Source organism: Stegostoma tigrinum, unplaced genomic scaffold, assembly GCF_030684315.1.
Source record: "Stegostoma tigrinum isolate sSteTig4 unplaced genomic scaffold, sSteTig4.hap1 scaffold_351, whole genome shotgun sequence".
Taxonomy (NCBI): Eukaryota; Metazoa; Chordata; class Chondrichthyes; order Orectolobiformes; family Stegostomatidae; genus Stegostoma; species Stegostoma tigrinum.
In genome coordinates, this window is record NW_026728279.1 from 66,899 (window position 1) to 81,347 (window position 14,449).

Sequence of the window (14,449 nt, forward strand, 5' to 3'; positions counted from 1 at the left end):
TGAGAGTGTGCAGCTCCATGCTGGCTGGAACATTGGTAAAACTGACTCTTTCCTGTCCTCCCTCCCCTCTCTTCACAGGCTGCCAGTTTTGCTACGCTCGGACTGATCTTCATGGTGATGAGTTTAAGTTTCATCTTCAGGGATTGGACAACGGGCAGTGGAGGGAGCAGCGTTGGTGGGCATTAGTCCGGGTCTGTCTGCACGCAACACATCACCCACTCACCCAACTCCCTCGGCCCCGTCTTTGACTCTCCAACACCCTCCCCGTCCCTCACAAAGCTCATGCTAGGAGTTGAGTGGCGACTGAGACTGGGAGGAGGAATTTGCCGGCTCAATTCTACCCCCAACTCCCACCTCCAGCCCCTAAACTGTCTGTGCCTTTCTCCTAGGGTGGATCGTCAACTGGTAGACCCCATTCGGCCCCACTAATGCCCCTTTAGCGAAGGAAATCTGCCTGACCTGTGGTGCTGCCACCACACAGCGGTTGACGTTGAACATGTCATGGACACAGAGAGTGGTAGCCTCTTGTTGTAGTTAGCAGCCGTGGCTGCCTTTGGAGAGCCTCACCCTGCCTGCATTTCGATTTCTCAGGACTCCGGTCCCCTCCGTGTAGCTCCTGGTAATTTCCTTTTCCCTCCACCATCTGGCTCTGTCCCTCTGCGCTTCTCCGAAACGAACACCCAGAGGAGGTCGGGGTGGGAGGTGGGGAAGACTTTGAGTCAAGCTGAGAGTTAATGGCTCCGGGGTAGATCAATTTGTCCTCCTTCTCCCCCACCCCCTCACATCTTGCCTCCTCTTCTGTACAAACTAGATCCCGTAATGTATGTTGCAGTGAAAAGAGCTTCAGCCTCAATACTGTAGAGGCAGGGCTTTTTTAATGCAGTGTGCTGGGTGCTAGTGGGATGAACTGTCTGCTCGCCACGACTCATATAAAATCATATCGATCCAAGGCGACCCCTCCAAGGCCATTGGGATGGGCGAGTTTCAGGATTCTGACTCGGCGGCACAGGAGAAGTGGCCGATAGCATTCCAAGATTGTCTGGGATGGTGTGGATGGGAACTTGGTTGTTCTACTCCCCCACCCCCAAATGTTTGCCTGCCTTCTAGGAGTGGTGGTGGGGGAGTGGGGAATGCTTGGAAAGCCTTAATGCGTCAGCTGTGGAGGGAGGCGGCTTTGGAGCTCAGCCAAGCATTCCTGGTGAGTGTTCCGTGTTGCAGCAGGAGAGGCACACTTGCCTATTTAGTTTGGATGCCTCCAACTCCCTTTGGGAGATGGGTTAGCCAGGTGGAGAAGGTGGGTACAGGGGCTCCCCACCCCTCCTGGCTGCGGCAGTGTGGTGGGGGAGGTGGTGGAAACTGAGGAGAATTTCCCCTTAGCTGGTGAGGCAGAGGCTATTCTGTGCTGCTTTCTGGAGGGGGGTTGTCAAAGAACAAAGAAAATTACAGCACAAGAACAGGCCCTTCGGCCCTCCAAGCCTGCTGCCCGCCACAACTAAAACACCCCACCCTTTCGCAGACCCTATCCATCTATTCCCAACCTATTCACCTATTTGTCAAGACACCCTTTAAGAGTCGCTGTGGTATCTGCTTCCACTACCTTCCCGAGCAGCCAGTTCCAGGCGCCCACCACCCTCTGTGTAAAAACACTTGCCCCTTAAACCTCTGACTGTCCACTCTATCCATGCCCTTCATAGTCTTATAGACCTCCATCAGGTGAGAACAACCAAGTTCCTCTAACATCCCCTGATAGCTGGTGCCCTCCGTACCAGGCAACATCCTGGTAAATCTTTTCTGTACCCTCTCCAAAGCCACCATATCCCTCTGGTAGTGTGACGACCAGAATTGAACACAATATCCGATGATTTTAGCAGTGGGCCAGTAGCTAAGCATTCGAGTCTTACCAAGGGCCAATCACTCTATCACTCCTACCTGCCTCTGTACGTTCACCCTTCTCTCATCCGCTGCCATCTTCCTTCTGGAAGCTTGAAATCCGAGTCAGTCACGTTAATCGCCAATGCGAAATGGCACGGGTCAGCTCTGTGTGTGCCCCTTCCAAGCATGGAAAATAGCATTCAGAATGGGCCATTCGGCTCCTCTGTCGCGCAATACGATCATGGCTGATCATTCAACTCAGTCCCTGTTCCCCGCCTTTAGTCCCAAGGCTAGGTTGAACTCCTTGAGAGGACAGAATTTAGGAAGGTGTCGTACATTCGGCCCCTCAAGCCTGCTGACCCACTTTCCCCTCCTCCATCCTGTACCCTTTGATCCCTTAGCTCCACTAGCCCAGAGCTATATCTGAATCTTTCAAAAACGCTGAATGTTTTGCTCCTGACTACTTTGTGTGGCAAAGAATTCCCAAGGTTGCCAAGCTCTCCTCACTTCTGCCCCATATGGCCAAAACCCTTAATTTTTAATTATTTTGTTTTCTTTATTCATTCACGGGATGAGGGCATCGCTGACCAGGCAGCATTTATTGCTTATCCCTAATTGCCCAGAGGGCAGTTGAGAGTCAATCACATTGGTCTGGAGTCACGTGTAGGCCCAGACCAGGTAAGGATGGCAGTTCCTTCCCTAAAACACATTAGTGAACCAGATGGGTTTTTCCGACAATCAGCAATAGATTCACGGTCACCATCAGACCCTTAATTCCAGATATTTATTGAATTCAAGTTCCACCATCTGCCGTGGCAGGATTCAAACCTAGACTGTTAGTTTGGTCTCTGGATTAACAGTCCAGGATAATACCAAATAAAAACCAAAAGAACTGCGGATGCTGTAAATCAGGAGCAAAAGCAGAAGTTGCTGGAAGAGCTCAGCAGGTCTGGCAGGGTCTGTGAAGAAAAAAAGATCGAGAGTTAAATGTTTTGGGTCCGGTGACCCTTCCTCAGACCTGCCTAACTTTTCCAGCAACATCTATCTTTGCAGCAACAATAACATGCCTCCCCAACAATAACAATGAACTTGTAAAAATGGTGCTGGGATATTCTTGCGCAAGTTTACCTTGCTGAATTTTTTTAGAAGAATCTAATTATTTGTGATGTAACTGAAGGAAAGCAACTGTCAATGTCATCTCATTGCTCTCCCCTCTACGTCTTTTATTCGCCTTTTATGCGGATCCTGGCTCATGGAATCACACAGGACAGCAGAGGCCTTTCAAGCCTGACTACCAAAAAGACACTACCGCCCAAGCCAGTCCCACTTCCCCTCACTAGGCTCACAACAGCTTTGAATGTTACGACAACAGTGTGTGGCTTTAAATTAGAGATTCCTAACTGGGTACCTTCACTGGTTTCCCCAAATGTGCTAAAATCACCATACTTTTTAATACTTGGTGCTGGCTAGAACATACGTTTGTCAAAATTATATCAGCTGGATAATATTTGGGGGTGGGGGGGTCTCTATTGTATTGTTTGCACAGTAAACAGGACCCAACCATCTTACTGTACATCCTGATGTGTGCAAGTAATAATGTCCTCGGACAGCAGGGTGGGGGGCGAGCAGGAAACTTTTCGACTCTCTGTGTGAAAACTGTCCCCCAACTCTGTCCAAGATAACAAAGTGTGGAGCTGGAAGAACACAGCAGGCCAAGCAGCATCTCAGGAGCACAAAAGCTGACGTTTCGGACCTAGACCCTTCATCACAGAGGGTCTGATGAAGGGTCTAGGCCCGAAACGTCAGCTTTTGTGCTCCTGAGATGCTGCTTGGCCTGCTGTGTTCATCCAGCTTCACACTTTGTTACCCCACCTATGTCTGTCTGCCTGCCTGCTTCCATGGCTGCTAATGTTTACATCTGCGTCTTTTTGAGAAAACCTTTTGTCTTTTGTGTGAGATGGCTGCCACTGGTTAATCCCTTTGGTGATGGTTTCTATAGCTTTGGTGTAACTGCTGTAGAAACCCAGAGGCCAAGAGAGAGAGTAAAATTCCTCCTGCCCTGTCCACCAAACCCCACCTGACTAAATAAAATTCATTTGAAATGGTGTGTTTTGTAGTCATTGCGGGTTCTTGCAGGTCTGGGGCTCCTAGGGACTAGTTCTAGAGGTAGGTTCACTGCCATTGTGCCACAAGACCCAGTAAGTCTGGGCCAGAGTGTTGGGGGACTGGTACTGAAAGGTAACACACACACATATCAGGACACACGGCAGGCAAAAACAATTTCTTTTAATTTGCCTTTCACCAGGCATCAAACTGCATGGAAGCTGAACCGCTGCGGCCACGCATCTTTTTCTGGGCACTGTCCAACATTGACGAGCCATCTGAGAATTTGTCTTTGCAATCGGCTCCAGATGCTTCGCTGGCAGAAGGAACCACTCGTCTGGGTTTTTTTCTTTTTCTCTCTCAGTGTGGGCACTGCTCAAACGTGTGTGCACTCCTGTTTGGGATCGCCCTGCTGCCGCTCTTCCTCCTCGCTATCGTCCGCGTCTCCGCCCCTGCCTTGCTCAATGACCTTCCATTCCTTCAGAAACCTATCCCAACAGGAGGACATCACAGGGTCAGACTTCACCAGTCCAAGTCGCCCCTTGTTTTGGCAATGGGGCCGGCCCTTGGAGACTGGCAGCAAGCACTTTGTAAAAGCAGAGGCTAATTCAATAAGAGAAGCGCTGAAGTTTGCTGATGTCTATTGGGGATACCTATCCCTGGGGATCCCAGTGTCTGTGAACAGCTGTATTTGCTAGGGCCACTCGCTGAATAGTTACAGCACAAGGGGAGGTCATTAAGCTCATTGCCTATCTCCGTTGGGGCAATTCACTTATTGCCCACTCCCACACCTTCTCCCCAAAGATTTCCACATTCTTCCTTTTCAGAAGGCACTCGTTCATCTTCGAATGCCTCCAGTCAACAGGCCTCCACCAGGCTGCCAGACAGCATGCTGCAACATTTCTCATCCGTCCCTAATTGCCACCCACCCGCCCTAGGCAAGCTGGTGGTGAGAGGGCTTCTTGAACTGCTGCAGTCGTGGTGTGAGGACACCCTTCACAGTGCAGATAGAGAGGGATTCCGTGTGTTACCAAGTTGTGTAGAATAATCGTGAATTGGAAGGCAGGAGCTAGAACTTGTTTGATTAAAAAAAAAGATAAGGGAGGGGAACAGTGCATAGTCACTTTAAGAGGTGATGTGCTTCTCTAAGTTTGGAGATTTAAATGAAAATGTGTCTGTAAGCAGCTGAATAGGTACAGACAGTGCTGAGATTAAAACATCAACTGGCTGTGTGATTGGAAACCTTGGGTTTGGTTTGATGTTTTGGCAATGAGCTAGAATCAGCCAATTATTTTAAACTAAGCACCGAGCAATTGAAAGCAAAGTGAATTTAAATCTGATAGTTTTGACAACCTCGGACCAATGCTATTGTAAGAAAATTGATATATCTTCCAAGGTATATAAGGAGAGGGTTTCTCAACATGTGTGTGACAGTGAACCGCCATCTGAGAAATAAGCATTCAACTCTCACAAGAAGTTGCTAAGCTTGCTAAGAAATCACCATCTATTCATACAAGGTACCACAGCACTTCTAGCCAAGAGTCCTCACAGAAGACATGTCAGAGAAAACATTCCTGAAAACAGCCAGATTAACGGAAGAAAGGGCGTTTATAACTTGGGAATAGCCGCAGAAAGGCATGTAGACTTTGAGAGATTACGTTTTAACATATTTTCTTATTACTTGGGTTTATTTCAGTAGAACCTGTGTTTATTGGAACAGCATACCAGTAGAAATTTGTTCAGTTAGGGAATAGTTAGGAGTTGTGGGGGAACTGTTTGGTTTGTTAATAGTTTTGTTAATTTGTTCACTTTTAGGGTTAAGTAAATAATTTGTTGCTTATAAAGTGACTATCAGGGATTTTCTTTCATTTAACCTGCCCTGCTCCATAACATTGCACCAGGAAACATTGACGGAACGGCCAGTACTATTCCAAGTTGTGATATTGTCTGGGAGACTCAGAGGGGAACTTGCAGGGGATAGTGCTTCCCCTGCATCTGCTGCTCCTTGTCCTTCCAAGGGGTTTAGAGGTGGCAGGTTTGATGGAGGATCCTCTGCAAGTCATAGAGTCAAACAGCATGGAAACAGACTCTTTGGTCCGACCAGTCCAAGTGAACATAATCCCAAACTAAACTAGCTCCACGTGTCTGCTCCTGCCCTTTATCCCTCCAACCCTTTCCTATTCATGTACTTATACTTTTATCATTGCAGTGTACCTTGTAGACGGTCCACAGTGTTTCTACAGTGTGGCACTGGTGGGCGGAGCGAGTATTGAAAGTGCGGGTGAGCATGTCAATCGAGCGGGGGCGGGGTGCTACTTTGTCCAGGATGATGTCGAGCTTCTCAAGCATTGTTGGAAGTGCCATCCATGCCAGTGGGGAATATTCTATCACACTGCTGCCTTGTTCCTTGTTGGTGGTGGGTCAGGATTTGCGGGTGGAGGATGGGGGATGCAGGAAATAATTTGCCCTGGACAGCAATACCATGAAATGTCCTTTCTGCAGGTTGTAAATGATGCATAAAACAATGCTGGTCTGACTTTGGTTGCTGAATTGCCGCAATAGAAAAAGCAGCATAAACCAGGTGGAGTCAGGAGAAGCACACACATGTCGGACTCTCAGGCTCCATATGAAAGAAATTATATCAAAGCAGGCATCTTCCCAGTGCCAACTATAATCTTTCCCACAGCCTTGAAGCTTGCCAATGCTGATCGAGCGAGCTTAACACGCAGAGGGAATTATCTGTGAGTCAATGCTCACACCTGCTGCAAAGTGTGCATTTTTGTACAATGTAGTCAAACATGGTCAGATTTAATCACTGTGATGAGTCAGTGTGTGCATAGACTCGTAAACTCCCCGCCAAAACTTCCATGCTTCTAATAATAACCATACTTTGAAGTCTGAAACTCCAAATAATTACTTTTTTTCCATCTTTTACTGGGTGTGGGCATCACTGCCAAAGCCTAATTTCTTGCCCAGCCCTTTCTACCTCTTTGAGGTGGTGATGAGCTGCCCACTTGAGCCACTGCGGTCCTGTGCGATAATGGAAATTCTGCAGTGCCGTTTGGGAGAGAGTTCCAGGGCTTTAAAGCTGGTGACACTGAAGGAATGGCTGGTATTGTGTGTGTGTGTGTGTGTGTGTGTGTGTGTGTGTGTGTGTGTGTGTGAGAGTGAGAGAGAGAGAGAGAGAGAGAGAGAGAGAGAGAGAGAGAGAGAGAGAGAGTGTGCGTTTTGTGGGGCATGTCTTCGAGAGGTGCCCTGATAACCCCTACCCCATCAGCAGACAGTTTGGAAGATGCGGTGGGAGGATGCGAGTCACTGCAGTGCTGGAGCTCAGCCAAGCATTTCTAATGAGCCCACCCGTGCCGCTGTGTGTTGGTGGTGAAGGGCTTGAGTGTTGAAGGTGAAGGTTAGTGTATTGATTGAGCATGGGGAGGGGGGTGCTGCTTTGTCCTAGATGGTGTTGAACTTCTCGAGTGGTTGGAGCACTCAAAGATGGCTTTGGTAGCTAGGCTAAGCACTCTCACTCCACCTCCGAAATTCACCGCTTTTCAGAATGGGCTGCAGCAGTTCAAGAAGATAGCTCAGCACTAGTACATCCACATGGGGCAATTAGGGATGGGGATGATAAATACCAGCCAGGTCAGTGATCCCATCCTCTGCACTGACAGAGAAAAACCAAGATATAATGAAACTCCATGGGCCATAGGTTATAGCAATGTTTGCAGGGGTCCTGGTTGTTATCTAACAAGAGATCAATAAGCAAGCCATGCTGCTGCTTGATGGCACTCTCGATTTCCACTTCCATTTCCTTGTGTACATGTCCCAGAGGAATTCTCTCCGTTCTTCCAGTACATCTGGCTCAGCTGTTACAGTGGGGGTGGGGAGCAGTTATGATGCAGAGAGCGGCAGTGTGGATACTGGACAGGACAAATGTACAGGACCAGCTCGCATCTGCCATGCTTATATCTCTTTAGAGCTCCTTTGAATGACCCAGCCTCAACATTCCTCTGCAGTAAAGATCTCCACAGATTCACTCCGCTTGGAGAGAATAAATTCCACCTCATCTCTGTCTTCAGTGCGCAACCCCTTTGATGCATTTTGAAACCCTCCTGATTCTCTGAGTTTTACTAATCTATGCAAACTGGTATAGTTTTCTCTTTTACTTTGATACTATCATTAACTTTCTTGGTTAACCACAGGCAATTTATCCCCTTCCTAGAATGTTTCTTCATGGCTAGAATACAGTTTTTGTTGGGGTTTGGCTGGATGGCTGGTTTGTGATGCAGAGCAATGCAGGTTCAATTCCCCTACCAGCTACAGTTTATCATCACCTTCTCACTTCTCCCTATGCCTGAGGCATGGTAACCTTCAGTTAAACCACACTGGATGTCCCTCTCTAATGACAGAGCAGGTTCGGTAAGACAATGGCAACTCTACCTTTTATATCTTGTTGTGAGCTATAAACTACTTTCTTAAATATCTGCCTCAACCTTCTTTTCTGCTCAACTCCTCTCCCACTCTACTCTACCCAGCTCTGCCCTCATTCCTTTGCCAGCGATTACTGTTTTAGCACGAAACCTATATGAGGGTGATTACAAAGCTCAGCAGGTCTGGCAGCATCTATGGAGAGAGAGAGGTCAGAGTTAATCTTCCTCCACTCGACTCAAAATGCTAACTCTGATTTCTTTCTACAGATGCTGCGAGACTTGCTGAGCTTTTCTAGCAACTTCTGTTTTTATTTTTGATTTACAGCTACCATAGTCCTTCTCGTTTTTATCTAGGTTTAGCACAGTTGTTTATGACCCAAGTTTCTCATCCTCAAAGCGAGTGATAAATTCCACTGAGTTATGATCACTGTTCCTCAGTAGATCTTTTACGCTGACATCATTTATTAAATCTGCCTTAATTCTCAGCAGCAGATCCAAACTGGCCAGATCGCTCTTTGGCCTGTCCTTAAAGACAGTCCCAAATACACAATAAATTCTTCATTGCGGCTACCTTTGTCAGTTTGATGTTCCTTATCTACGTGAAGAGATACAATACCCGTGATTAATGCGTTATCTTTTTTTACATGCTGTCATTATCTCCTGATATATTCTCTGTTGCACAGAACAGCTACCGTTGGGGGTTGTGGTCCCACAAGTGTCTTCTTCCACTCGTTATTTCTTAACTCCACTCATATGGATTCGATAGTGTCTAATCCAAGGTCATTTCTCGTCATTGTACTTATTTGATCGCACACTATCAAAGCCACCTCACCACCCTTCCCTTTCCTTCCTGTCCATCCTTTCAAACGGTTGATAGACCTGAATATTTTGTCCCCAGTTTTGGTTTTTTTGTCTCAATGTCTCCATAACGGCAACAAGATCATACCCATAGATCTGTATTTGTCCTGTTAATTCGTTTATTTTGCTCTGATTTTACGATATTTTTTCCTACTTTAAATCTATTTGTTAGTTTTTTTAATGTTTGCACACTCCGTCCCTTCCTGCCCTATTTTGGGTGTCATGACCAAAATATTTGCAACACCATCATATCCTTCTGGTTTGAAAGCTTATGTTCACTACCCCTCCCCACCCGTAATCCCCACCACCTCTAACCAGTTGAAAGCTGTCTCTATGGCTCTAGATTTCTATTCATCAGGCTGAATCTTAAACAAGACCTGGGCAATGGTCAATAAATGCTGTCAGTGCCCACATCCTGTGCAACTGGCTTGCCAAGATGACTAATGACGCTCAGGGCATGGAATGAAGGGGAAGCCGTTCAGTTAACATCATGGCTCATCTCAGTTTCAATCTCACCAACACTTTGTCAGCAACAGTCAGCCAGAAAATTGGAATACTGCTATAGGAAGGATGCTGTGAAACTTGAAAGGGGTCAGAAGAGATTTATAAGGATGTTGAAGGGTTTGAGCTACAAGGAGAGGCTGAATTAGCTGCGGCTATTTTCCCTGGAGTGTCAGAGGCTGTGGAGGTGACCTTATAGAGATTTATAAAATCATGAGGGGCATGGATAAGGGGAATAGACAAGGTCTTTTCCCTGAGGCAGGGAACTAGAGGACATAGGTTTAAGGTGAGAGGGGAAAGATTGAAAAGGGACCTAAGGGGCAACTTTTGCCAGAGGAAATGGTGGGGCTGGTACAATTACAACATTTAAAAGGCATCTGGATGGGTACATAGATAGGCAGGGTTTAGTGGGATGTGGGCCAAATGCCAGCAAATGAAACTAGATTAATTTAGGATATCTGGTTGGCATGGACTAGACGGACTGAAGGGTCTGTTTCCAAGCTATACATCTGAATGACTCTATAAATCACCAATGAGAGATTCCTCATGCTGCTGAAGATGAGAAACAACACTCGAGTTCAGTCACAGATTCAAGGGCTGGATCTTTTTATCTCACCTGCTTAGCTCTGGTATCTGCTGATGATCTGAGGAGCACTCCGACACTTCCCGGAACAATCTTTTCATCGCCTTGTTCTCTTCCTCAAACAGTTGGCTGCAGATCAAAAGACACAAAATGCTGCAATGATTTCATGTCCAATCTGTTTTCATGTTGCTTTTCTTCAAGTACGGTTTCAAGCAATTCTCAAAATCTGATTCTTCTTAGATACCCAGGGGATTGCCTCATGGTGCAGGGGAGCAGGGGCCTGTGAATAAGGCTTCACAGTGCAGCTATACTGGGGAAGCAAGGCTCCATATTGTAGGGAGACAGGGGTGCTTGGGTTAGCAGCCTCGCAGTGCAGATGAACCATGGAAATCTAGGCTTCAGGACACAGAGATACAATGGAGACAATGCCCCAAGGCAAAGGAATCTAGGGCAAAACCTGAGATCCCACACACAGACTGACTGGGGAAGGACCGAGACCCCATGGGGAGGTGATGACCTTGTGTTATTATCGTTGGACTGTTAATTCAGAGACCCAGAAAATGTTCTGGGGATGCGGGTTCGAATCCCACCACAGCAGATGTAGAATTTGAATTCAATGAATATCTGGAATTAAGAATCTAATGATGACCCTGAGTCCACTGCTGTACGTTAGGAAAAACCCACCTGGTTCACCAGTGTCCTTTAGGGATGGAACCTGTGATCCTTACCCGGTCTGGCCTACATGTGACTCCAGACTCACAGCAATGTGGTTAACTCTTAACTGCTGTCTGGGCAATTAGGGATGGGTAATGAATGCTGGCCTACCCAGCGATGCCCTCAGTCTGTGAATAAATTTTTTAAAATGCCCTTGCAGTATGTCTGGGAGAGCAGGGAAACACCTAACGCCCCATAGTGCAGGTAGTCCAGGCCTGAGACCCCAAGGTGCAGGAAGACCAGGCTCAAGGCTTCATTGTGCAGAGAAGATGGGTGCAAGGCCTCATGTTGCAGTGAGAACAGACACAAGGCCCCAGGCGGTGCAGGGAGACCAGAGCAAGGCCTGGGGCCCCATGGTGCAAAGAGACCACGATAAGGCACCAGGGGCCAGGGAGATGTTACGAGTCCTGCTAGTACCGGGAGAACAGGCCCAGGCTTCACATGGCGTGGGGAGACCAGAGCAAAGCCTGAGGTCCATGTAATGATTGCAATGAGGTCAGCCAGCTGGAAATCATGTACACAGATCCTTGAAAGTTGCCACGCAGGTTGACAGGGTTGTTAAGAAGGCATACTGTGTTTTAGCTTTTATTAATAGAGGGATCAAGTTCCGGAACCAAGAGGTTATGCTGCAGCTGTACAAAACTCTGGTGCGGCCGCACTTGGAGTATTGTGTACAGTTCTGGTCACCGCATTATAAGAAGGATGTGGAAGCTTTGGAAAGGGTGCAGAGGAGATTTACTAGGATGTTGCCTGGTATGGAGGGAAGGTCTTACGAGGAAAGGCTGAGGGACTTGAGGCTGTTTTCATTAGAGAGAAGAAGGTTGAGAGGTGACTTAATTGAAACATATAAAATAATCAGAGGGTTAGATAGGGTGGATAGGGAGAGCCTTTTTCCTAGGATGGTGACGGCGAGCACGAGGGGGCATAGCTTTAAATTGAGGGGTGAAAGATATAGGACAGATGTCAGAGGTAGTTCTTTACTCAGAGAGTAGTAAGGGAATGGAACGCTTTGCCTGCAACAGTAGTAGATTCACCAACTTTAGGTACATTTAAGTCGTCATTGGACAAGCATATGGACGTACATGGAATAGTGTAGGTTAGATGGGCTTGAGATCGGTATGACAGGTCGGCACAACATCGAGGGCCGAAGGGCCTGTACTGTGCTGTAATATTCTATGTTCTATGAGCTCCCTGATTAGGGCTGTTAAGCTGGACCAATTAGGAAGGCCTGGCTGACATAAAAAGATTGAGTGTCAGAGATACTGACACTCTGGTGCCTGACTCTGTACAAGGTTGTGCTACAGTCAAGGACAGTTCACCTGTAAATCAGGGTGACTTGGTGACAGGCACTGGCTTCTGTGGAGTTATTTCACAGAACCCCACATGGTGCAGAGAGATCAAGGCAAGGCCTGAGGTCCCATATGAAGGGAGACTGAGGCAAAGCACCAGGGAGTGCAGACCTCATGGTGCAGGGAGAACAGAACAAGGTTTTATCATGCAGAAGGACTGGGAGAGCCCAAGGCCCATGTTGCCAGAGTTTTCAGGACAAGAGTGGCAGCAGCTCAGTGGTTAGCACTGCAGCCTCACAGTGCCAAGGACCTGGGTTCGATTCCAGCCTCAGAATTTGCACATTCTCCCCGTGTCTGCGTGGGTTTCCTCCGGGTGCTCCGATTTACTCCCACAGTCCAAAGATGTGCAGGCTAGGTGGATCGGCCATGCTAAATTCCCCGTAGTGTTCAGGGGTGTGTGGGTTATAGGGAAATGGGTCTGGGTGGGATGTTCCAACAGGTGGTGTGGACTTGTTGGGCCGAAGGGCCTGTTTCCGCACTGTAGAGATGCTATGATGGAAAGCGATCTGATAACAATGATACTGAATGGAATTCTGAAAACAGTTCAAGAATAGAACAGGAAGAGGGAGAGTGGTGTGAAGCCTGGCCTTGGTTGTGATATTTTATGGTAACAAGCCAATTAAACAAGAATGGGAGAGAAAAATCAAAAAATAAGGTACAGATTTAAAAATAAACTGGTGTGAAAATAAAGGATTTAGAACTCAATCTCAGCAGCAGAATAAATAACAACACACGGTTCTCAATCTTTGACTTTGTGATACTACAAGGTGCATGACCCAAGGAATGGCCTGGTTCAGTACCAGCTTCCTGCTCTGCCTGCAGACTTGAGCCAGCTTCTTTCGCCCACTGATCTGCAGAGGCTTTTCACCCTGGCGTGGTATGGGTGCAGCTCAAACTGGGAGAGCTGATTTCAGCTGTGGCCGATGGTGAGCCACGAGGTGCCAGTCACTGCGTGCTTGCTTATTGGTGGGCCCTCTGCAAACACTGTCGCTACCAATTCTGCCAGAGGAACAGAAAACAGGGTTAGATAGGGTGGGTAGGGAGAGCCTTTTTCCTAGGATGGTGACGGCGAGCACGAGGGGGCACAGCTTTAAATTGAGGGGTGAAAGATATCGGACAGATGTCAGAGGTAGTTTCTTTACTCAGAGAGTAGTAAGGGAATGGAATGCTTTGCCTGCAACGGTAGTAGATTCGCCAACTTTAGGTACATTTAAGGCATCATTGGATAAGCATATGGACGTACATGGAATAGTGTAGGTTAGATGGGCTTGAGATCGGTATGACAGGTCGGCACAACATCGAGGGCCGAAGGGCCTGTACTGCGCTGTAATGTTCTATGTTCTAGAAAACGGAGAGATGTTTCACAAGTAGGGCTGGGGTTGGGGGTGCACCCTGACATCCCACCTTGTGACGGTCACTTCAATGTTTGACATGGACTCGCACCGCTCCCACCCACCCCACCCCCACCAGCCCCGGCCTTTACCAGATACAGTACGCACTGGGTGAACTGTGCCTCTTTGCTGCGCAGGAAGATGGCTTCGTCAGAGGTGGCACCTCGTTGTCGGAGAGAGTCCAGTTCCTTGTCCAGGGTGCTCAGTTTCTCCAGCATCGTGTGCTCTGTTTCAAAGAAAGGTAATGGACATAGATGATGGACTCAAGAAGGGGTTGGTGGAAGCGGGAGGGAGAGTTTTTGAGGCACAGCAGGGAGATGGAAGGTAGTGTAGAAAGTCACTGACATCATTACATCTTAGTTCATTGTGACAGGGGAGCAGTTACCTTCGCTCAGAAGCTGCTGCTTGGAGCTTTCGATGTTATGCATCTCCAGTTCAAGCCTGGCTGGAGTCTGTTGGAACAGAAGAGACAAAGATCACACTGAGTGTGGAGTAGAGACAAGCCATTGACAACCTCGCCTGGCAGCAATCCCATTCATGGGAGACAAGGACGAGCTTTCAGTGCTCCCTTAATTTTCCATCCTTCACTTTCCTTTGTCGGCAATGTGTCATTAGGCAAGCCTACCTAAAGCACTTTCCCCTGTCAGCGCG

The 14,449-nt window shown here is 47.6% G+C and overlaps 1 protein-coding gene across 5 annotated transcripts in view; it reads right to left on the reverse strand.

Moving 5' to 3' along the window:
- Nucleotides 1-4,100: 4,100 nt before the first annotated feature.
- The window catches only part of si:ch211-199g17.9 (uncharacterized protein LOC108180085 homolog), a 39,562-nt gene continuing 29,213 nt past the window's right edge, over nt 4,101-14,449 (reverse strand). For 2 of the 5 annotated variants that reach the window (XM_059643973.1, XM_059643969.1), the window contains exons 8-11: nt 14,184-14,250; nt 13,907-14,024; nt 10,378-10,473; nt 4,104-4,463 (exon numbers count right to left, since the gene is read on the reverse strand). In XM_059643973.1, coding sequence (XP_059499956.1) covers nt 4,352-4,463; nt 10,378-10,473; nt 13,907-14,024; nt 14,184-14,250 — 393 coding nt within the window. In that variant the 3' untranslated portion in view covers nt 4,104-4,351. Of the gene's footprint in view, nt 4,464-10,377; nt 10,474-13,906; nt 14,025-14,183; nt 14,251-14,449 lie in introns of all 5 variants that reach the window. The other 3 variants (XM_059643971.1, XM_059643970.1, XM_059643972.1) reach the window with 2 other exon arrangements.